Source organism: Dinoponera quadriceps, unplaced genomic scaffold (genome assembly GCF_001313825.1).
Source record: "Dinoponera quadriceps isolate SergipeBrazil2010 unplaced genomic scaffold, ASM131382v1 scaffold1565, whole genome shotgun sequence".
In the NCBI taxonomy this organism is placed as follows: Eukaryota; Metazoa; Arthropoda; class Insecta; order Hymenoptera; family Formicidae; genus Dinoponera; species Dinoponera quadriceps.
The window spans coordinates 1,904,831-1,928,021 of record NW_014556124.1 but is presented as its reverse complement, the minus strand read 5'-3'; the positions used below and the strand labels follow the sequence as shown (position 1 = coordinate 1,928,021).

General features: G+C 46.1%; 2 protein-coding genes across 2 annotated transcripts; both read left to right on the top strand.

The window, feature by feature from the left end:
* The first annotated feature begins 50 nt into the window (after positions 1-50).
* On the top strand, positions 51-19,394 carry LOC106746834 (lissencephaly-1 homolog). Its single transcript, XM_014623904.1, has 7 exons — positions 51-177; positions 6,575-6,723; positions 14,543-14,696; positions 14,878-15,084; positions 15,203-15,613; positions 15,948-16,296; positions 16,392-19,394. Exons 2-7 carry the CDS (start codon positions 6,686-6,688, stop codon positions 16,463-16,465), a joined length of 1,233 nt encoding a protein of 410 aa, XP_014479390.1. The 5' UTR covers positions 51-177; positions 6,575-6,685; the 3' UTR covers positions 16,466-19,394.
* A 479-nt stretch (positions 19,395-19,873) lies between these two features.
* LOC106746783 (ovarian-specific serine/threonine-protein kinase Lok-like) lies at positions 19,874-23,178 on the top strand. Its single transcript, XM_014623800.1, has 7 exons — positions 19,874-20,355; positions 20,566-20,838; positions 20,946-21,202; positions 21,279-21,482; positions 21,570-21,743; positions 21,822-21,986; positions 22,659-23,178. The coding sequence occupies exons 1-7, from the start codon at positions 20,202-20,204 to the stop codon at positions 22,866-22,868; spliced, it is 1,437 nt and encodes a 478-aa protein (XP_014479286.1). The 5' UTR covers positions 19,874-20,201; the 3' UTR covers positions 22,869-23,178.
* Positions 23,179-23,191: the final 13 nt, after the last annotated feature.

Genomic DNA, 23,191 nt, shown 5'->3' with positions numbered 1-23,191 from the left:
GGCGAGCAACGGCCCGGCGCGGCGCATGCGTGACTGCGCAGACGCCACCTCGCGGGGCCAGTCCGATCGCAGAAGTGATCCCGAGGAGTTCCTCGATAGTCGCGGCCGCCCGGTTTTCACGCGATTTTTCGCCGTTACTCCTGGCATCCCCCGTTGCTGCTCCTCCGTGATACAGACGTGAGTATCCGCTAAGAGGTTCCTCGTGGCGGGACGAACGGCTGACGCCGGGATCGCGGCGGCTGCTCGGCCTTCGCTCGACGACGCTGCTCGAGAGAGCCGAGCGACCACTCCGCACAGACGGTCGCTGACGGGTTCTGGGCAAAGATGGCCGTGCGCGATCTACAACAAACGGTCGTGCGGCGCGCTCCCTTCGTGACTCAGGCGGCGCGCGTCGTCCGTAGGCAACGTCCTGAGCGTCTCGAGCACGGCCGCGTGTGCGTCGTTCTCCCTGGGGGCCGCGTCGTCGTCAATTTCCCGGACGTGAGCGCGGAGACGATGTCGCGCGCGAGGGAGAAAGAGAGAAAGAGAGAGAGAGAGAGAGAGAGTCCAGCATGCCCAGTCTCCTCGGACGTATACGCGCGTCGCACGTCACCGAACGCGAATTGATTTTTTCGCGAGTAACCGCCGGCTGGCTGCTCCGACGCGGTGTCCGTCCACCGATGCCCCCGTAGGCTCCCGTGCGCACCTTCCGAGGAACCTTCGGCCCCGCGTCTCGAGCGCGCAACCGACCTACTACGGCGTCCTTATCTTATCCGGCAACTTGCGTTCGCGATTGATACCGCGTTCTTTGACAGACGATGCCGACGCCGCGCGATCAGCTGTCATCGCTCCCACTCTCTCTCTCTCTCTCTCTCTCCTCCGTCTTTTTCTCTTTCTCTTACTCTGCCCCGTCGATCGAGGACACGCGAGCGAGCCCGAGACCTCCGGAGAGACGTACAGCCACCACGATCGATCATCCGTGCCCTTTCGTCGTCACCTCCGTCAATCAGCGCGCGAGGGGGATGCTGCGTGACCGTGTCGCTCCATCTTTTCCCCGAGCGTTCCCCCACATCTCCGTTCGCCCAGGGAGAAAACGACGATCCTTTCTGCAGGGTCGGCGTCGCGAAGGCGCATCGTGGTAGTGTTCGTTCCTACGAGCACCTTCGCGCTTTCCAAGGGGGCCGTCATCGGCGCGAACCGGAGATTCCGACCACCCCGGGGCTGGTGGTGGATGCCTTCGACGCGCCGGTCAACGCTTTCTAGAGATTACGTTCGACTCACTGAGTCATCGTCATGTCGGTGTACTTGTTATAACATCTGTCTGTCTCACTCTTTCTTTCTCTGTACATATATATATCTCTTTCTCTCGAATAACTCGTGCAACCTTTCTCGTCGAATCATCCTTTTTTCCAGGTATACAAGCGCGATACCGATGACGAGTTTCTGCCGCGGACAGACTCGACGTGTCCGAGCAGGTTCGCGCGATGCCGTGTCGGTTCTTTAGAAAGAAGGACGAACGTACGAAATAAACGATTGTCAGCGGCGCTCTCTCTCTTTCTCTCTCTCATACACGCACACACTTCCGTGTTTTGTTCTCCGTCTCGCTCTCACACCGCTGCAGTGGGTGCCAAAAGCGCATCGGTCTTGCCCAACTTGCGCTCGACGGTGGGTGATTTGCATCTGCTGGTTACACTTCCCCGCTGTGGTGATTCGTTAGGTACGCGTTTGCGCCGCAATTGAAGCGCGATGCCTCGGGGATAAGATAAATGAGATAAGATTGTCCGGATACACCGTCGCGCGAGTTTCACGCGCGTTAATTAACTTCGCTCGCGCATCGATTCGGCGCGACCAAGTTGCGACGAAGTGCGTCTTGTCGCAGGCTAGAAAGTGTGGGTTTTCCTCTCTCTATTTTTCTTTCCCTTTCTCAATATTGATTCCAGGAGTCCCGAAAGGATTCCCAATACACCATTTTACGACGAACGTCGGCTTGAGAGTCGGGCGCATGCTCGTAGAGTTTGATTGCTGGGCCTTCAAGAACGCAGCGATGATCTGGGAGATTTTCATCTTAGCATGTGTGAAAAGCTGCCTCGAAAATGTTATTCTCATCTGTGAAGTTTTCTCGGTACAATTTGAGGGTTAGGTTGTCGGAGTCGGGAAAATACAAGGGACCGAAAAACGAAACGTGCCTCCGATCCTTGGAGGGGTGTTTTCTCTCGGAAATTCGTCATCTCAGCTCGTCGGAAGTTCGGCGTCGAATCCGGGGCTGTTGATCTTCGATAATTTCGAAGCTCCGAAAGGACTTCGGAGCTTCAAAGGGCATTCGAACTTCCGAATTTTTTTTTTAAGGCGAAGTCTCGAAGGTTCATTCTCAAAAACAATAATCTTCCACGTTTCGAAGCTTCGAATAGTACAATCTTGCGAATATCGTAGACTGATATATATATGTTTTATTTTTGCTAACACATATATTTTATTTTTATTTACATATATATACTCTACCTGTATCTTACTCGAGGAATACTGAGAAACGTTGTAAATGAACTTCAGTGGATGAAAGGATGTATCAAACATTATATAGTCTTAAAAATCTTAGAATTCTCCGATGTTTCAAAGCTTCGTTATTTTCGAAATTTGAATAGTGAACACCGAAACTTCGAATCTTCGAAGATTCGAGTATCAAAGTCTTCGGAAGAAAACACCAACCTTGATGTCGACCGGTGATCGGATTCACATGGTACTTGAGCGTCCAAATAAACTTTGCTCTTGCCGATGAATCACGCCATAGGAATCTTTTTGCGACTTTTATCAGACAGCCACATAACGTTTANGAGAGAGAGAGAGAGAGAGAGAGAGAGAGAGAGAGAGAGAGAGAGAGGACAGGACGAGAGAATCGGAGTCCTTACAACGATCCCGGAAAGATCCATTCTGCCTTTCCTTACGACGATCCCGGAAAGATCCATTCTGTTTCTCCTTACGACGATCCCGGAAAGATCCTTCTCTTTCCTTATCCTTTCTCTTCCGTCAGTTTTGGGATGCGACATCACCGCACTACACGGCCTTCCTTGCTTCCTCTCTTCGTATCGTTTCCTGCTGTCTCGACTGATCTCGATGAACTCGCGGCTGGTAGATAGCGATTCCTTCTCGCGTGTCACCTACGTAAGCAGATTAGTTCGCGAGGGAGAGAGAGAGAAAAGCGAAGCCACAGGTAAATCGAAGTGCGCGCGTGCGAGGTCAGGAAAGTCGGCAGGCACAGTCACTCACCTGGACCGATGATCCCGGAAACGGTTGACTGTTACGGAGCGAGTGCCGGTGATCGCGAGATTTCGTAAAGAACCGGCTGATAAGAGTTTACTACTAATAACGTCGCGGATTAAAGCCCGAGTTTTCGTCTTTTGGTTAACTTCGAGCTTAACCTGATGATAACGTAAGACCGTATTTTTCGTATTCACGATTAATCGTTATCCTTCTAATGATGAGTTGGAGTCAGATTGACCCGACAGCGTCGTTTATTTTACAGCGTGCAAAAACGGACGAAACAGAGCACGGGTCGGATCTGACTCCACCTTGGATACGTTGGAAGTCCACCTTACCATTGGAGAGTTAAATTTAACAAAGTTACCACCGCAAAACCAACAATTTAATGATTAATCACGAGTAGAAAGACACAATTTTTTTTCATTATCATCAGGTTAAGTCCAAACTACAGATTGAGCAGAAAATGAAAAACCGAGCCTAGCTTGTGTAATTGTATTCGAAGATCTCGGCTAAACGTGAATGTCGACGGGACATTAATTCGCACGGAGAAGTCCGCGAAAGGATGAGAAATGATTCTCGGCGAATTTTCGTCGCGCTGAACGCGCGAAAGGAAGCCGGGCGGGCGAGGTTACTCGTGTTTACATAAATTGCATATTGTACGTTTGTCGCATAAATCATACAGCATCGTTCAACTCGCGCTTGTAATGTCCGTCACGTTAATTATTTGCTTCCGTAAAGCGAAGAAATGGCGAAGGTGCCCAGGTATTTTTAGCCGGGAGGGGGAGGGCCCGTGACCGTTCCACGTGGAATGGACAAAACGCAGCGAGGAATTTCTCCTTATTGTTTTCCACCGTAGTGCGCGCATTTATCGTGCGGCAAGGACATCTCCGTCTTGAATTATATACTTCTCATTTATACGCTGCGTTTCGTGACGCGCGCTGCGATACTTTCAACCGTTCGCAGCGCGTTTGCTGCGCGGCTGCGCACTCTAAGAGAGTTCCAGTTTTTCTTCTTCTCTCTTTCAACAATTATACTTTCCGATGACTAATAAGTATCGCGTGTGTATGTGTGTATGCGTGTGTGTGTGTGTACCGCGTCGTGCCCCATTCATGCTTCGGACGCGGCCACCGCGTCGAATATCGTGTATCATTTCATTATCGCGCGTTATATTGCATTCGCACTCTCCCTCTATTTTTCTCTCTCACCGGTCGCGTTTCTGCAACTTCGTGCTGCTGCATTGAATTATTACTCGGCAGGTCGACTCATTTCCCGGGTGCAAAGCCCGGGTTCGGCCGACTTCAATCACACACCGACGTTTTTAACGTTACGACGAGCGTGTCGAGGCAGAAAGAGGCCGGTATGAATATTTAAGTGCACCGCAAGGCGAAAATATACGCCGCGGACTGTGCGGGGTGGGCGTGCTGTGCCGGTTTATCGATTACGGCGCATCGCCATCGCGATAACCATCGCCATCGCAGAGCGTCGCGACGACGCTGCGCCGACGCTCAGTGCACCTTTACGATTGTCAAGGTCCTTCCTCCCGATTATTCCCTTCCCCGGAGAGATGTTTTCACCTCATCACCGACACCCTGTTCGGCCCACGTTTCATAAATATACTAATATCCCGGAAAGAGACGCGGACTTCTCCGCTTCCAGCGGAGGAATGAACAACCACGGCCAGAACGATTGTTTAATGCTTGCTTCGCGAACACGTGGACACTTCTGTTCCGCGAAGTTCCACGGAAAATCTCGAATAGACTTGCGCCGATATAGTAGTTACTCGAAATCTCTCTCGGGTGAGACAATTTCGGATTTGAATTTAGAGTCAGATGCGAGTGCTTCGGCTGAATCAGCACGCTCGGTTAACACGGAAAAGGGAATTAGCTGTGTATGATTGATGACGCGACTGAAATCTTGTTGCCGGACCTAGTTTTTAGCTGTGGCAGCTAAAAACTAGGTACAGGGACAAAAAGAGTCAGTTAAATCGGCTGAATTACAGTTGTATTACGTGGGCCGCTAATTTTTTACCAGTCGGAGTCTAGACTTTGGCTGTGGGAGCTAAGGTTAAAGCACCGTATTGACACTTCCATCTTATTAAAAAAAAATTTTTTCTACTTCACTTCTTTTCTTCCGTGATAGGTCGAACGTAACGTCGGGTATATTATATGATTCAAACAAAACAGCTCGCGTTTAACTCTGAATTTAGATACGGGCACATATTACAACCCCTTTCGGAATTGATTCCGATCGGAATCGCTCGAAATTATTCCCTATAAAATACGAGAGAAAATCTGGGGAATAATTTAAAGATTCCGAACGGTACCATAGTAAGTGTCCTGAGTATCTCACGTGCCCTGAGAGAAAGATATAGTTATTTTCGGGGACAACAATATATCCCTTTTTTATTTTAAGGCTTCTGTGGTCCCTCGCTGCAACTGTCTTTGTTTGATGACATCAGAAGCGAGAAAACACACGCCAAGAGTTCTTGCGTTATACGTTCAAATGAAAAAAATATTCCCATAAAATACATATATACATATATATTTTTTTTTCTCTCGGTGTGGAACAAGTTTCAAGTGACAATTGTTGATACGAGCCCTCTTCTCATTTTGGCGAGACGACTTTGTGCAGCGGCTGTTGTCACGCAGCGCTCGCTCGTGACGTTCCTCCACATCGCGCTGTTGAATTTACAATACGACTGCGTAAGCCGCTCGTAAAGCCGCCGTGTTATTCCGCGTCGCGATGCCGGGAGCTTCACTTTTTATCGCCTTTCGCTTTCGCGTACCTTCCGTGCGACGAAAAGTGCTATCGATCGCCGGCGAAATCGGCGCGCTCCGGGCTTAAGCTCGCCGTCGACGAAACGACCGGCTTTCGTGTTTCTCGACGAAAGCTCTCCCGCGCAAGTGGTTCCGCGGCCAGGCGACACTGATTCCGAGCGAGCGACCTGCATCGGGTTTCTCCGACGATGGAAAGTAAAATAAACCACGACATTGATTTCAGCCGTATTGTGCGCCGCGCGCGCGTTACATTATATATTCCCGCGGAAACAATTCGGTACGCTCGCGCGCGCGCGAGAGTCCCGGCCGCCTTCGCGTCGTCCGGTTTTCTTTTCTGTGGGGAGGAGAGAAATGCGCGACGACGAGCAGCGCCGAGCCGGGAGGAAATTCACAGACACAATCGCGATTCTGCATCAACGTTGTGTCAATATTATATTAGCAATGTAATGTAACTGGCGACAAAATATTGACTCGGTGGTGATTTTCACACTTCGATACGGAGAGCTCGTCAGGTATATATTTATCTTACGTGACTGAGACCTGGCGTTTCTTTTTTGTCGCAGGCGATGTCGATGGCGGGGCAGTGAGAGGTCATTGAGAGGTGACTGGAAGATCTAGTCGCGCTCCACTCGGAATCACTCAACGAGGTATCAGCGAGGTCACACACGAGGATCATGAAAATGGTGCTGTCTCAACGTCAGAGGGAGGAGTTGTAAGTTGACTCTTCGCTCGATAATCCATCCGCGAGTCTCGATGCGCTATTCTTGTTTGCGCGTTTACGATATGTCTCTCTCTCTCTCTCTCTCTCTCTCTCTCTCTTTCTCCCTTTCAACGTCGCTTTTAACAGATGCTGGCTCCCCCCGCTCTCTCTCTCTCTCTCTCTCTCTTTTACAGTTGGAAACATCTCCTCCTCCCCATTTGACTTTCGCAGGGGTGGCACACGCGAATGCGTGCAGTCCGAGAACGGATCAATCGAGGAAATACGCGAGGTTTCCTCCCGCTGTCTCGCCAACGTTCCCCCTTTTAGCCTTTTCACGCCGATCTCTCGATATCTCTCTGTTCTCTATACGCTGCTGGAAAACTCGCCGGGATGTTTTCACCGCGTTTCCAGCACGTTACACCGCGTGCTGTCGCAACCTCCTAAGCCACCTTGGCATCCTTAGCTGGCATTGGGCTGCATTGAGTGAGCCGCAGTGAGCCAACTGTGTAATTAGTTCGTTACATATTTTGCATAATCGTGGGCGCTGCACGCAGCGGCGGCGGCCGCTCTTGAATTTTCTCATACACCTCCGCCAGCCTTCGATTTCACACGGGGAGAGGCAGGGCGGCACTGCTGAAAGCTGCTTTGACGTTGTACTATACATGAGTCACTCGAGTCGCGCGAGTAACGATCCTCCGAGAGTTCTCTCCGGCGGAGCACGAGTGCTCGTATGACTGCTTCCCGTGTTCGGACGCTCTCGTGCGCGCATTCGAATCGAATTGCGTCGCCGCCGGTCGCATGCCCATTATCTCGCTATGTCCCAATTCACGCTTATCTTCCGATGGAACGTGCCACGCTCGTGGCGATCATTTCCCTCGTTTCTTTCTCTTTTTTTCTTTCTTTCTTTCTTTCTTTCTTTCTTTCTTTCTTTCTTTCTCTCTCTCTCTCTCTCTTTCTCGTCCCCGAGACAACCCGATAAAATATTGAGACACTCGCGACCTGCCTTTCGTCCCCGTGCAATCTTGAATCCGCCCGACATATGTTTCGAACAATCGTCGGATAGAATATAGAAATTCACCCAAATACGCCATTCAGTCCGCGGAATTTGTGAATTTAGACACCTCCTCCATGACGTTGTCGGAATTCCTCGGTATTCTCGGCGAGTTGAACGTCGCAATTCTTGCAAAATCCCGTCCTAGAATCGAGCGAGCCTACGGATCGTGCTGTTCGATTATTCAAGTGACTGTATATAATTGATTCGCCGGCGCTTTTTGCCTTCCTCCCGACGACGACGCGTTGAACGGGGACACCGTCATTGATTGTATCCTCGATCTATGCCGGTTAATTTCCTATGACGCAAAATCGCTCGTGGATCGTTCCTGCCGGGGCGCGTCAGCGTGGGGGTGTCGGCGAGGAGGGTGTCTGTCGAGCACGCGCGAACTGCGGATCGATAACTTGCACGGAATGAGTCGGCGGCGGCGGCGGTGGTGAACTCTCGGAACAACCCTCGGAGCGAAGGGAGAAAGAGAATAGAATCGAAGAGGGAGGCAGAGAGAGAGAGAGAGAGAGAGAGAGAGAGAGAGAGAGGGAGGGAAAAAGCCGTGGCCCTCTCCGACTGGAAGGAGAGGGCTCTCATCGATCAGCACAGGTGTCCCATTGCATCCATGTTATTTTCCTCAACCCCCGAGACTCGCACGCGTGTAACTTTTAGCAAACGATCCCGGGCGTGTGACTTCCGGGCTTGCTGTAAATTGAGACGGGGTTTGAAGAGCGATTAACATCGTCGAGAGAGGAACTTCCGGATGAAGGTGTTTGTCTCTAGAACCGGTGTCACTGTGATCCGTCCATACGTTCAATCCGGATGGCTGAGACCGTATTAATAATCGTTACTCGAGATTTATCTCACGTGAGATATTCAGGTTTCAAGTCAGAGGTAGATATAAATTTTTCAGTTTAATCCTGTAATACACAAGGTAAAAATACCGATGCAATGCAGCGTTGACGCGTACTCGACATTCTTCTTCTTTTTTTAGTCTTTAAATAACGAATATCTAAATTTTCAACGTAGAATGTAGTAAGGAAACTTTTAACATAGAATACGTAATATATGTACATATATTGAATGTATACGAATAATTGGTGTTTAAAGATTAAACATTCGTATTTAAAAACCAAAACAACAAGAATGTTCACAGTTAAATATGTGTCCAGGCATTGGTATTTTTATCTTACAATATTACGGCCCGGTTTTCTATTTTCTGGTTAACTTTTGCGGCTTAAACTGTGGCTTAAACTGATGATAATGCAAAGATCGTGTTTTTCTATTTATGGTTAACCATTAAACCGATAGTTTTGTAGTGGCAACTTTTAAACATTAGTGATTAACCATAGAATGAATGAATAGAAATGAACGAATAGAAGAATATAATTTTTATCATCGGCCTTAACCGATGATAAATATAGGCTTAAATCATTAAAAAAAAAAGGGTTGATCAGAAGATGAAAAACCAGCGTAATATCTGTATAACCGCGATTCGACTGAAATCTTTCATCACATAATTATGAATGGAAATTTGAATATCTTTCACTTGAGGCGAGTTTCAAATAACAACTATTAATACAGGCCTTACATTCGGTGATGATTTTCCACCGGACGGTGTAACTAGGATGGTGCGAATGGGAAATGTCGCAGCTGCGACTCCGGTAACCGCAAACGTGAATGAGAGAAAATGTTCGGGGGGGAGGGGCGCAGCGCTCTTGCGATACTTTCCATTGATGCCGGGGCGACTTACGTTGTTTCACGCGATTTTTATTGCGAGAGATTAAGCCCAATTCTAATGAAAGGCTTGCAATTGCAGACGGGGAAAAATCGACCGTAGGCTGAGAGCGTGCTCGCTCTCGTGAGGCTCGAGCGTAACAGATACAGCGAGGGCCGAGCCGGGCTTCACCTTGATGTCAGCGTCGTTGTTTTACGCGCGGAGGGCCAGACGGATGAATTACCTTCCGTTTGCCGCCTTCCTCGAGTATCCGTTTTCACGCAGTCCGCCTCACAAGAGAGAAAGAGAGAGAGAGAGAGATCCCGGAAAACGAGGATAATCGCCTCAGGACCTCTTCGATCTGCGCGCATTCTTCGCGACCACTCCGGTACACCTCACATAATTCATCGCGCGCTGCGGCGCGCGCGCGGAAGAGGGAAAAAAAATTCACCTCTCGACTAAAGTTCTATCGTACCGTTATATTCGCTGCTGCTTCTGCTTCCTCCGACCTTTGTGGTACGAGCATCTCCCTCGTCTCTCTATCTTGGTAGCGCGATCTCCTAGCCTCCTCTTCGCGACTATCGTTCCATCTTTAATTTATGTAACGAAGAACGAAGAAAGGAGAGGCGAGATAGATAAGAGAAGAGGCTCTGGCCGCGAGGCGCAGTTGATTGCCGCAGGTGTTTCTCGCATTCGTTATGTACTACTTGTGTTTGAGGAACATCGACGTGAGCATCGCGGACACGCGCTCTGTCCGCGTCCAATTCCGGGTATGCACTCCGTTTGATAGAGTTACTTCTCCACGACCTCCTCCTCCTCGGCACTCTCGGCCGGCGCATTATCTCCGATGAAATGCACTCTCGGATGTTTTATCGTGCGCGCGCAAGCGTTCCTCCGCGTGTAGTACTCGCGCCCAGCGAGTGGTGCAAACGCACTCTCGTTTCTCTCTCTCTCTCTCTCTTTTTCATTGTCTGTCTATCTTTCTCTCTTGTGATGTCGAGGAACGTCGCGTAGGACGTCGCGAGATAGATCACCGGTGTGATTACGTACTTTCGAATGTGAGGCGAGAGAAAATATTCCGGCGCGGCAAAGTAAATATTCCCGTGACAACGTAATTTGCAAATCGACCGGGAACGTAAATATCGCTAGTGCGCTGAGTAAAATATTTTCTCTCTTTCAACAAAGCGAATTCCAACGTTGGTTCTAAAGCTAGAGCCGCCTTGGAATATAAATTCAAGCTTGCTTGCTCTCTCTCTCTCTCTCGCTCTCACGTATCGATCACCGGCATCGACGGCGAATTTCGAATGCCATAACTTTCGCATGGTTGCGCGAGAGCTGAGCCCCCGCGGGCGACGTGTTCGCGCCGAGGAACGGCTCGATGATGCGCTATTAAGTATTACGCGAGGTAACTCTCATCGCGGGAGAAGCGAGATTCCGCGTCGTATTATCTTCTCCGTTAATCGAATTCGTTCGATTCGACGTTACACTCGGCTCCACGAGGTCTTCGTTCTGCGCGTCGGCGCGTCTGGCTTTTAATCTCCTCCCGTACGATTCCAGTGTGCTCTCATTTGTCTATACAATTGTTCCCGTTCGTTGTTTAAATCGCACTCTTGTCACAGATATGTACGTATCTCGTTCGGAAATCGAAATTTAAAGGCTCCCTGGTGATTGACGATCGAATAGCAGTAAAAGGCAAGCAAGAGACGGCAGATGCTACAACGAGTAATTTAATGCTGCCGATATTATAACATTTATCGATCGAACGTTTCGCTCCCTGAAATTTCGACCCTCTTCAGCTTTCTATTGACAGAAAACATAAACTATATGTGAGAGGAGGTACTGTGTAGGATTATATTAAGATTACGATTACTGAGCAGACTTGATGTCGTAGAAGTAATGCGTTGAAGGTTGACCAAATTTTAGGGGCCGCAACGTTCGATCGATAAATTTCCCACGATATTTATAACATCAATCCTACAATGGTCGCACGGATGACAGGTGTCATTACATTACTTATGGGTACCTCTAATATTACATAAATCCCGAAGCTTCGAAGATGTCGAATATTTACTACCCCCCCCCCCTTCCCCCAGCATTTAAGTGCGCGAGTACTCCAAGATCGAAACACTCGCGCCACACCATCTGCGCTTTTGCGCTCTTACTCGCCTCTCATCGCCGTCTTATTGTTTAAATTGCGTCCTTATCGGATGACGCGAACGCATTCTCAGTTCCGGATTCGTCTGTCCCAGGATATATCAATTATCCATCCTCTCCGATCGCTCGTCGCAGATTACTCGCTCGAGCGGTTCAATTATTCGGTATTATCGGTCGGCCTGGAGTCAGAATGATTTTCCAATCTGCTACGTTCTCTCTATGCAAGCTCGATGAATTGGCAGGAATGTTCGAGGGACGACAGGTGAGCGCCTTCCGCACTCACGGAGACAATGATCCCTGCCTCCCTGCGCCTCTCCTTGAACTATTCTTTTCCGCTCGCGCACCTGCCGCCGCCGCCGCTGCGTGCAGGCGTCATTGTGCGTGAGCGATATAAAGTTTCTCACCGCGATACGCTCCTTACGAATCGCCCCTCTGTCATTATCCACATTCGCGGGTTGAATTTTCCGCAAATCACGCACGTAATTAGCCGCGCGAGCGAGCAAATTAGATACTGCGGCAGCGTCGAGGCCCCGCATTTAATATCCGCGGCTCGTATTCTCCGCGCTCGTTACAATTACCGGCCGCAATTAGCGACGGATAAATCTCATCTCAGTTGCCGATGGGAATCTCTCACCCCCCCTCCCCCCCCCCCTTCTTCTCGGCCGAGGAACCTTATGGAATTATTGATATGCCGCGTCCTCTTCGGTGGCGCTCGAAATTGTTCGCCGCTCTCTGTCGTTACACGCTCGTTCGCTATTGATCAAAGCGGAATTTCATGGCGAGTGAGCTCTTAATTTACCGTGTCATTAGCTGGCACGTAAGCGAGATTGATTCGCGTGCCGAAAAAAAAAAAATCGTCTGAACGGAATCGGGAAATCAGTCGAGAATAGGTGTTTTCATATGCAAGCGAGAGTATTATGATCTTCTTAGAAAATTTTTTTTACTCTTCGTCTGATTGAATTTTGTATTGTATCGATGCGGGTATTATTATTTGAACTCAATTCAAGGCTAAAAATCGAAGAATGTTATAGTATTCTTGCTTATATATATGGGAATATCTGTAATTCTTGATATAAGACTAATTTTTTTTCTGTGCGCAAAAATCAAAGTGTTCTCACAATCGGTGGTTACACGCGAATTGCAAGCATTTTCTTCCGCTGATATTTAAAAATACCAATACTTGGACGCGCGTTTAACAGTGAACATTCTTGTTGTTCCTGGCCTTTAAGGCTCTTGTGTTCTCACTTTGGCTTGTCTTTGTTCGATGACGTCAGAAGCGAGAAATCGCATGCCAAAATATATCACGATATATGTGGAAATAAAAGAATATGTGCATGAAATAGCACTTGTGATAAATCTGAATGCAGCACACTGAAGAAAGAAAGCACACTGAAGAAAGAAAAAAAATGCTATATTCAAGTAATGTCTGCTTGATCCAATTAAAATAAACTACTCCAATATTCCTTAGCACATGTTTACTTGAACATAGCAATTTTCTTTTAGTGTAAGAACCAGCAAATGCATGTAATTAAAAAAACAATGATGAGGTATTGTTGCCAAAGAGTCCAAATCGTCGAAAACGACAATTCCCGTTGTGATATGATTCGCCAGGTGTACGCCAGGTGTCACTCAAGGTAGACGTTCCGACTATTTTTCCGAAGAAGAAAAACGGCTGGTCGGGAAATTCTAATTATAGATTTTCGAGTTCCTTAGGTCCCAATCACCCCAAAATAGTACTTGGATCTCATGGATCCCAATATTTTTGCAGCTCGGCCCGAAAACAGCAAGAATACCCAGACCTAAGTATATGCCCAGGCACCGGCACTCCCACACCCTAACTTAATTGAAATAACGCGTTGAAGAGTGCGTTAATTTGTACGAATGATTCCTATCTTCAGCATGTACGTCCCGGTATTCTCAGTTTCAGTCTCGTGTTTCTCCCAGAGAAAACGTCCAATCCTGCCGTAGAATCAGAGTGAGAAGGATGAACGTTCGTTCATTAAAATGAATGGATTCGAAGTGCTGGTGTGCATACACCGAGGCGGAAGTAAATAGAGGAAAGAAGAAGAAGTCGTCAACGCGGTACGGAGCGAACGGTACCGTGTTTTCCGCTCAGGCGAGAAATAGCTTCAGTGCGCCCCCCTTCTTCATCTTCTTGTGTGTTTTCCTTCTTTGTATCTCCGGTACATACACCTGTAAGCGTCGGAGCATCGCCTCTGCTCTCTCGCACCACGTGTGCCGCGACGCGGCGGCCGGTTGTTGCAAAACAACCCGAGGATCACGAGGCGGTGCGAGCGCGGCGCGAACCGCGCTGGCGATTATTCGCTATCACGTGGAGAGTTGGGTGAATAGAGACGGACGGCCGACCGACTAGCGAGGCCTTTCACCCTGGCACAAGTTTGCCCGACTTTCAATCTCTTTCCCACGTATCCGACAACCTGCGGCCTCCTCGTCCTACTCCTCCTCCTCCTCCGCCCATTGTATCGGTGCGCGGGCACAGCATTTTATCTTTATCTACGTCATAAACAGACGGCGATCAGTCGGTTGGGCCACCAACGCGAAACAATTGGAGATTAAAGCTATCGTGCAACACACATCCACTCCACTCCCCCCTTCGGTCTCCCGCAGCTGCACCTGGTGGGAAAATGTGTACCGATGAGGAACACTTACGTCGAAAGTAAAGCTCGACAAGTGCGTTCATCACTCGAGTTTCTCTCTCTCTCTCTCTCTCTCTCTCTCTCTCTCTCTCTCTCAGGAGGTTCAACCCTAAGAGCGAAAACAAATATCTTTCTCTCTCTCTCTCTCTCTCTCTCTCTCTCTCTCTCTCTCGCATATAAGTAATAAAACTAACATAATTAACGTAATAAAACTAACATAATTAACGTAATTTCTTACAAGAGCTTGTTTTAACTCGATTTCAGAAATAAGGCGATCGCGGATTACCTTAGCACCAATGGCTACCAGGATGCACTGGAGGCATTCAAAAAGGAAGCCGATATGCCGGGGGAGGTGGAGAGGAAGTACGGGGGTCTGCTGGAGAAAAAGTGGACCTCGGTCATACGATTGCAGAAGAAGGTGATATCCTTTCCTTCCCTCTTCAGAATTCGTCGTTTTCTCTCGATTCTGTGCCGTCGTGCGCGCAGAAGGACGAGGATATCGTTTCTGTATTTTATATTAATTTTCAATTCTCCTCAAGTCTCCCCCCGAGCTCACTTTTGAAACACGCTCTCTCTCTCTCTCTCTCCCCCCCGCGCAGGTGATGGAGCTCGAGTCGAAGCTCTCCGAGGCGGAGAAGGAGTTTATAGAAGGCGCACCGACGCGCGGCAAGCGATCGCCGTCCGAATGGATACCGAGGCCGCCGGAGAAGTACAGTCTGACCGGACACAGAGCCCCCATTAATAGAGTTATTTTCCATCCGGTTTTTAGTCTTATAGTATCCGCCAGTGAAGATGCTACCATTAAGGTGAGATAGGATCTTCCGACGAGTGAAACCTCTGACCTCCGAATAGAGGCGGAGAAGGTTTCACCCTCCGTCGTCGCTCCTCCTCATCGCCGTCATCGTTTTTTCACGCCTCTTCCAGGTATGGGACTTCGAGAGCGGCGAATTCGAGAGAACGCTGAAGGGCCACACCGACAGCGTGCAGGACGTCGCGTTCGACGTCTCGGGCAAGCTGCTCGTATCCTGCAGCGCGGACATGTCCATCAAGCTGTGGGACTTCCACCAGTCGTTCGCGTGCGTGAAAACCATGCACGGCCACGATCACAACGTCAACTCGGTCGCGTTTGTGCCACAGGGTGACTTCGTAGTGAGCGCCTCTAGGGATAAGACCATCAAGATCTGGGAGGTGGCGACGGGATACTGCGTGAAGACCCTCGTCGGCCACAGGGAGTGGGTAAGAATGGCGCGAGTCAGCCCGTGCGGCGAGCTCATCGCCAGCTGCTCGAACGATCAGACCGTTCGCGTGTGGCACGTAGCGACGAAGGAGACCAAGGTAATTCCACGAGGACGGTTAATTACTTGTAGGAAAGCGTAGCGTACGATTCGATCGGGGGATCGTGTGCGTATCTCAAGATTAGATAGTGGAAATTAAAAGAGTGAGCGAATTCGCCAGGTGTTGACCGATGAGACTATCAGATATTCTATATCGAAAAGAAGAATAAAAACAATAAGGTAGACAATAAGTGGGAAAATTGTAGGATTTTAAATATTTTGTTAAATATAGTAATCAGGTGCAAGACCCGATTAGTAGATTAGAATAATAAACAGAATTAGTTTCCCTCGCTTAGTTGATTCGCAACCGTGTAAAACCGTCGGTCGGTCGGCAGGTCGAGTTCAGAGATCACGATCACGTGGTGGAGTGCATCGCATGGGCACCGGAGAGCGCAAGAGCGTCGATCAACGCGGCGGCCGGAGCGGACAACAAAGGTGCGCACGAAGGGCCCTTCCTCGCGTCTGGTTCTCGGGACAAGATGATTCGCGTGTGGGACGTCGGCGCCGGGGTGTGCCTCTTTACCCTCGTCGGGCACGACAACTGGGTACGATGCATCGTCTTCCATCCTGGCGGCAAGTTTATCGTCAGCGCGTCCGACGATAAGACGCTGCGAGTCTGGGACACGCGCAACAAACGAGTGATGAAGACCCTCGAAGCGCACGTTCATTTTTGCACCTCTGTCGGTTTGTACTCATCGAGTCTCTTACTTTCTCTGACATGGCCGAAAATTAATGAGCATGCTCGATTGACTCACACTTGTCGCGTACATACCATACAGATTTCCACAAGAGCCATCCTTACGTGGTCACCGGGAGCGTCGATCAAACGGTGAAGATTTGGGAGTGCCGCTAGTCACCGAATTATAGATTTTCCGTCGGACGTCGTGCGGGAGAGTACAGACGTACAGAAGAAGAAGATAAAGAAGAAACAAGAAAAGACGAAAGCGCGTCCATTTTTGATGGAATCGGCCGAACGAGTAAGCTGCTACAAAAGCTATCGTATACATGCTATTAATATTAATATTATTATTATTATTATTATATATAAAGAAAAACACACATAAACACGTATGATTAAGAGCTCTTTAATTAATTTATAATAAAAGTATAATTAGAGTAATTATTATAATATTACAAACATCGTTTTACGGCAATGAACTGCACTAAAAAAAAAGAGAGAGAGATAGGAGAAAAAAATTCGAGGAGAGTGAATCGAGAGAGACGGTCAATAAATATAAGGATCAAACGATCGAGAGGACGCTCCCGAGTTCTCGTTACGACCTACGATATCACGTGGGGGTTAATGCCATATACAATTACAAGAGTTATAATTCCCTTTTTAGACAGTTGTGCAATCGTAGGCATTATTATTCTGTACATATATACGTGTCCTTCGCGCAGCGCGAAATTCGACGAGTCGATGTACGAGCAGCCGCCGTTTTGATTTCCTCTTCTCGCCCGCTTGTTACTCGCTGATCTATATATCCGTTGAAGTATATTAGTTACCAGCTGTCACACAAACAACACGAGCAAAGAGAGAGAGAGAGAGAGGGAGAGAGAGAAAAAGCAGATCGTCCTCCTCGATTATGATCTTGTTGCGAACGAACTTGTGTCGAATTTCTTTTAATTTGTCGACGGTGGCGAATATTTCGGCTGTGGCGTCACCCCCTCCTCCGCGGTAAACTGGTAAATTCGTTGTCACTATCTTCGCGCGCTCTCCTCGAGAGTTCTTGATATAATAATGAAGAACAGGATGTGCCGCTTCTTCTTCACTCATATATATATGAAAAATTTACACACACACGATACACACACACACACACACACACACACACAGAGAGAGAGAGAGAGAGAGAGAGACACATATGTATTAGACGCGCAGCGTCTTTGTGCAAAGTACCGAGTGTCAATGGTCGTCTAATATCGGCTCACGTGTACCCTTGATAAGTATTGAGTTAATATTACACCTGTCGTCGCATTAATGAAGATTCCTTTTTGTGGGACACGTAACGCGTAACGTAGCTCGGATGACGGATAAGTCGGTAAGGCGACGATTAAGGGTACGAGTAAGAAACGCGGGATAAAACGATCGCGAACTGTCGCAGTCGCGGAAGAAAAAAGAAAACGGGTACTCTCATCACATGTTACTGTGTAGTGAACTCTTTGTCGAGAGAACGTGTCCCTTGGCTACGATATGTAAATTCCATTATGTTTTACATATGTTTATGTATAATCGAATCTCGCGGAGCCCGTGAAATGTCGTCAATCGATAATTTTTGCAACTCGAAGGCTTCGCAAGCGTGCGCACGGCGGCGTCGTTTGGTCATTTAACTTTTGTCTCGGAGAAACGTGTAAAATCTGGAAAAAATGAATGAGGTCGCTCCTGACGAGGTCTTAGTGAAGAAAAGCGTGCTCAAAAAAAAAACGAAGAACCACGATGGAATGGATAGGTTTCTCGCCACGTACTTGGCGTCCAATCACCGTGCATTATTAACAGTAACGATATATTATAATAGGCACAGCTGAAACTATATATATATATATATATGTGTGTGTGTGTATATATATATATGTAGAGAGAGAGAGAGAGAGAGAGAGAGAGAGGAAGAAAGAGAGAAAATGCGACATTGAAATTTAAAGCATTCGAGCGATAAGCTGGGGGGTAAATCGCGCGTAAAAATGTAACGCATAAAATGTAATGCATACTACATGTACGGAAGTTTTAGAGCGCATTAGTTCATTGCGTGGGTTCCAAGAGAAGTTTACTAGCTGTACTTTTTAGTTCTAACTACTATTTAGCGGTAGCTCAGACATAAAGAAATGTAGACGTTAGAAGGAAAATAAGGGAATAAAACTGCAAGAGACACGATTGATGTAATTAACAGTTGATCGACACACACGACCACGAGACACGTCCGATATATTCGATAAGAGATCATTCTTTGCGCATGTTGCGAAAAGAGAGAGCAGGGAAGAAAGAGAAAGCACGAGGGAGAAAAAAATCTGCGAATCTATAATCGAAACCTTGAAACGCTTGATTTCAAGGGTGATCTTTTCAAACAGTAACACTCTCTCACTGTCTGCTACCTTTCTTTTCCTGCTGCTTTTCCCCCTCTCTCGTTCAGCCTTTGGCCAAGAAAAAACGATCCCCCCCCCACCCCGCCCGCCCTCTGAAGATAAGATACCTCTCACTTAATGTGGTACTAAATTATTTTGATGAATAATAAACAGAGTTGTCACTGAGTCGTGTGATCGTTATGCTATATACATCACCTGTGATTCACAACATTTCTCAGAATGGAGTTAAAATCTCTCTTTCTCTTCACGTTTTGCAGGTAGTCCTTAATTGATCCGTTCAATTAGTTGCAAACGCGCGATCACTTTCCGTTGCCCTGCGAGCTAGAATTTCCGTAGTCCTCTCTTAATCGAGAGAGAAAGAAAGAGAGAGAGAGAGAGAGAGAGAGAGAGAGCAGTGTAGGCTTAAGTCTCTGAAAACTCTGCAAGTACGTATTAATCTACATGCATGACAGTATTTTATAGTACGATTAGGGCAAGAGCTAGCAATATAGCATTGTAAGTGAGAGAAACGCATTACCAAACACCTATTGTGCGTGTTTATAATTACGTAGATGATGTAATAAAAGTTATGTTATTAGTCGCCTTTCATAAATCCGTCACGATGGCTTCTGCGACTCTATCGCTTTCTACCTGCTTGGGAAATGATAATACCAACGAGTAGTCCTATATAATAAAGTATTCTTCGTCATTTGTGATATATACAACGATTGGCGGCCGTTTATTGAGATCCTAGAAAGCTAACAGCTCCTTCGTAGAGAAAGGTGTCTTTCTCTGATAGTTATTATAGTCAACGAGGCGAAGGGAGAAGAGAAACAAGTTATGTAATACTATATATTAATGTCATCGTCCTTGCTGAATCATTTTTAGACGGTTCTGGTAGAAATTGATATAGTTGTTTATAAGTTATTAGATTATTATTTGAATATTAACGCATCTTGATTACCTCAGAAATGTTTTTGCTCAATTATATGAAATCATGTTGGAAAAGAGAACATTTAACTGTAATTTGTATTTTTCTTTAGAACTGGAGTCACGAAAAACACTTTCTAATTGAATAATATCAGATACACGAATGACTCATATATATAAATTTTTGTTATGTATCTGTCGATAATCAGGATTGCACACAACAACGAGGTTATACACGGTTGATAATGTCAAATGCGGATTTGCCGACGGAAATGTGCGAAACAGTGCGCGAACTTTTAGCGCCATTTTGCTACATCCTTCTTTTGTGTACGCGAGGGACGTCGGGCCGACGATTCGCCGCAACTTTTCGAGTGTTATTGAATAATTTAATCTTCATCCTACGTGAAACCTGCCGCCTTCTGAGAACAACCGTCATCGTGATCACGAGAGACCGACTCCGCTGACCGACACCGGCGAAAATGGGTTAGCGGTCGCCGGCTTTGTCCTCACTGAGCAGCATAACAAACGATCGTCTTTCACACATCCCCTCATTTGGCATATTTATTTGATATTTACAACGAACGTACACGAGCCAAGCAGAAATGACGTCGCAGGAATATATCCCGAGCAGTCAGCCCGACACGCAAAATGTGGACGACGCAGCGTTGACACAGTCGCAAGACGCGTTAAGCCAACAGCCAACATTGGCTATCTGGGGAAGATTGTGTTCATTACGAGCACATTTCAAAGATATAAGTATGTATCTGTCTTTACGCATAGGAAAAATTGTATATAATTTGTGGACAATAGAAAAAAAAATATATAATTAATATAGTAATTTAATAAGGTATAGAATTAAGAGATATCTTGATACAAAATATCTTATTTAATACACTCTATCGTCGTTCATGATGTACACGAGATTTTATAGAGAACTTCTTATTTCCCATGTTCAAACCTTTTCAGATATGTCCGGGGATGTGTATACTCTGGGACGTGCAGAGTCTTGTGATATTTGCATAACTTCGCAGTCAGTTCGCGAAAACCTGTTGAACTGCATGAGCAAGGTACACTGCCGCATATATCGCGAACGTATTAACAACACCAATGAGACCATAGTGTATCTCGAGGACAATAGCCGCAACGGCACTTTCGTCGACAAAGTTATCGTCGGTTACGGGAAACGTGTTATTATTGACGACAAATCAGAAATTTCGCTGGCCAAAGCTTCGCTCACAAGTAATCACGTTAATTATGATAATCATTGTTACTTTATATGGTAGAATTTATTGCACAGGTTGATCTCAGATACACAGGTGCGATAGAATCTATTTTATAAATCACAGTTTACAGATTTGAAAATATGATCAGGCCTGAAGGTAACAAGTTACCGTTGGAATTGAAGCGGAGGTATGCGCAAAGTTATAAACTGGGGTCTGGTGCTTGCGGCGAGGTGAGATTAATATTTACGAAGGACGGTACCAGGAAATTCGCCATGAAAACCATACAGAAATGCGACTTCAGTAGCAACGGAAGGATCAATCAACTCAATAACCCGGAGAAAATTAGAAATGAAGTTGAGATATTGCGAAAGTTAAAGCATGTAAGTTCAATTGATGTATATCTTTCTGTCCGGTGGTTCCTTAATGCCGGTATTAAAAGAAGGATGTTTGTTTTAGCCATGTATCGTTCGAATGGAAGACATCCATGATACACCGACAACAGTATACATTGTACTTGAATTAATGGAAGGCGGTGAGCTCCTGGAGAGAATCAGAAGCAGGGGCAAATTGTCAGAGTCGTGCGCAAAACTGATATTTTATCAGGTTATACTCGCTGTTCAATATCTGCACAAAGAGGGTATCACACACAGAGACTTGAAGGTATCTTTCCGAAACGTTGTATCTGATATTTTACTGATAGCGGATATCCGATGAAGGTTTCAATTCTATTTTACAATAATTTCACAGCCGGAGAATATATTGTTAGCGGACAATTCGGATATTACTGTGGTGAAAGTATCCGATTTCGGCCTCGCGAAGTTAGTCGACACTCAGACTATGATGAAAACGTTTTGTGGCACTCCTATGTATGTTGCACCTGAGATTTTGAATAACCTCGGACGTAACTCTTATACGAATCAAGTGTGTGTCAGTGTGTCTCCACACGATGTGATAAATGGAAAGGAATCGTGTTTGTTGAACCGGAAATCTTTTTTCTAGGTCGACGTGTGGAGCCTAGGAGTAATATTGTACGCCTGCTTAAGTGGTGTACTACCTTTCAGCCCTGGAAGCAGACGTTATACTTTGGAACAACAGATCAGATATGGAATCTATTCCTTCCGCAAGCCCCATTTCGAACATGTGTCACAAGAAGCTCAAGATCTGGTATATAATCATCAATCATTAACAGTGTTTGCCAGTATCTAGATAAATTTATCTAGATAACCGCCCAAGTTAATGGGTTATCTTCATCTAGATGGAAGATATAAAGTATATTCCTCTTCATCTTAGATAAAAAATATGATATGGGCTTTATACGTGTTATGATATGGGCTTTATAAAAGAAGACTGAAGTAATGACTTTAGGAAAGAATTATAAAAGAATTATAAAAGACTTATAAAGAAAATTTAAAAAATAATAGACTAGAAAAAATAATAGAATGGAAGGCTTAAAAATAATGACTTTATAATAATGACCTTATAAAAGAAGACCGAAATAATGACTGCGTTCAGAAAACACAGCGATTAGCGAGCAGTCAGTGATTATTGGTCTTTTGTCAGATCCTCAAATTTAGAGTGATTACATTGACGAATTACTAAACTATTATGCAACTTTATGATCTACATAATTTTTATTATACATTTTTATAAAGTCTCATGAAAACAATATCATCTAAAAAATTATGTAGATAAATAGCGCCACGTATCTTTTATCTAGATAAATCAAAAGCAAAATCATCTCATCTTCATCTAGATGAAGATGAAATCATCTAAGACAAGCACTGATCATTATTAACGCCCTTAATAATGTTAAGTATTAATAAAACGTTATTTCAGATCAGGTGTATGTTGACGGTGGAACCGAACAAGCGTATAACGATCCATCAGATTTTGCTGCATTCTTGGCTGAGAGATTCTAACATGCACAGCATCATACATTCGTTAATTTTCGCAGAAAATAACGAGAACATACCACCTTCCAACATCTGCAGAGAGCGTCCCGAGATCTGCCTGCCGCCGGAGAAACGTGCGCGGCTTAACGTGTGAAAAAAAAAAAGATACACGTACCTGACGGGAAGTATATACAAGAATATATTTCGAATATGTCTTCTAATTAAATGAATCAGTACAAAAGAAATATTAAGTATTTTCTCAACGGGATCTGATGTCTCGTTGATTATTTTGTGATCTCATAGTTACCTGTTTATATGTAGAATAATTTTTCTCCGACACGATATCAAGCATTTAAATATCTCTGCTTGGAATATATACGTTCGAAGATCAAAACATTAACACTTAAGTCGATTGTGGCAGAAATTTTACCAAGAAGAGAAAAATACAAAGTACCCTGCCAGTATTCGGTGCCTTTC

What these genes read in the sequence shown, in the direction of transcription:
- LOC106746783 (XM_014623800.1), top strand. Translation starts at nt 20,202, where the DNA reads ATGACGTCGCAGGAATATATCCCGAGCAGTCAGCCCGACACGCAAAAT. An exon ending in GGCCAAAGCTTCGCTCACAA is followed by an intron (nt 20,839 to 20,945) that starts GTAATCACGTTA and finishes TATAAATCACAG; the next exon opens with TTTACAGATTTGAAAATATG. An exon ending in CACAAGAAGCTCAAGATCTG is followed by an intron (nt 21,987 to 22,658) that starts GTATATAATCAT and finishes ACGTTATTTCAG; the next exon opens with ATCAGGTGTATGTTGACGGT.
- LOC106746834 (XM_014623904.1), top strand. Translation starts at nt 6,686, where the DNA reads ATGAAAATGGTGCTGTCTCAACGTCAGAGGGAGGAGTT. An exon ending in CAACGTCAGAGGGAGGAGTT is followed by an intron (nt 6,724 to 14,542) that starts GTAAGTTGACTC and finishes ACTCGATTTCAG; the next exon opens with AAATAAGGCGATCGCGGATT. An exon ending in TAGCGACGAAGGAGACCAAG is followed by an intron (nt 15,614 to 15,947) that starts GTAATTCCACGA and finishes GTCGGTCGGCAG; the next exon opens with GTCGAGTTCAGAGATCACGA.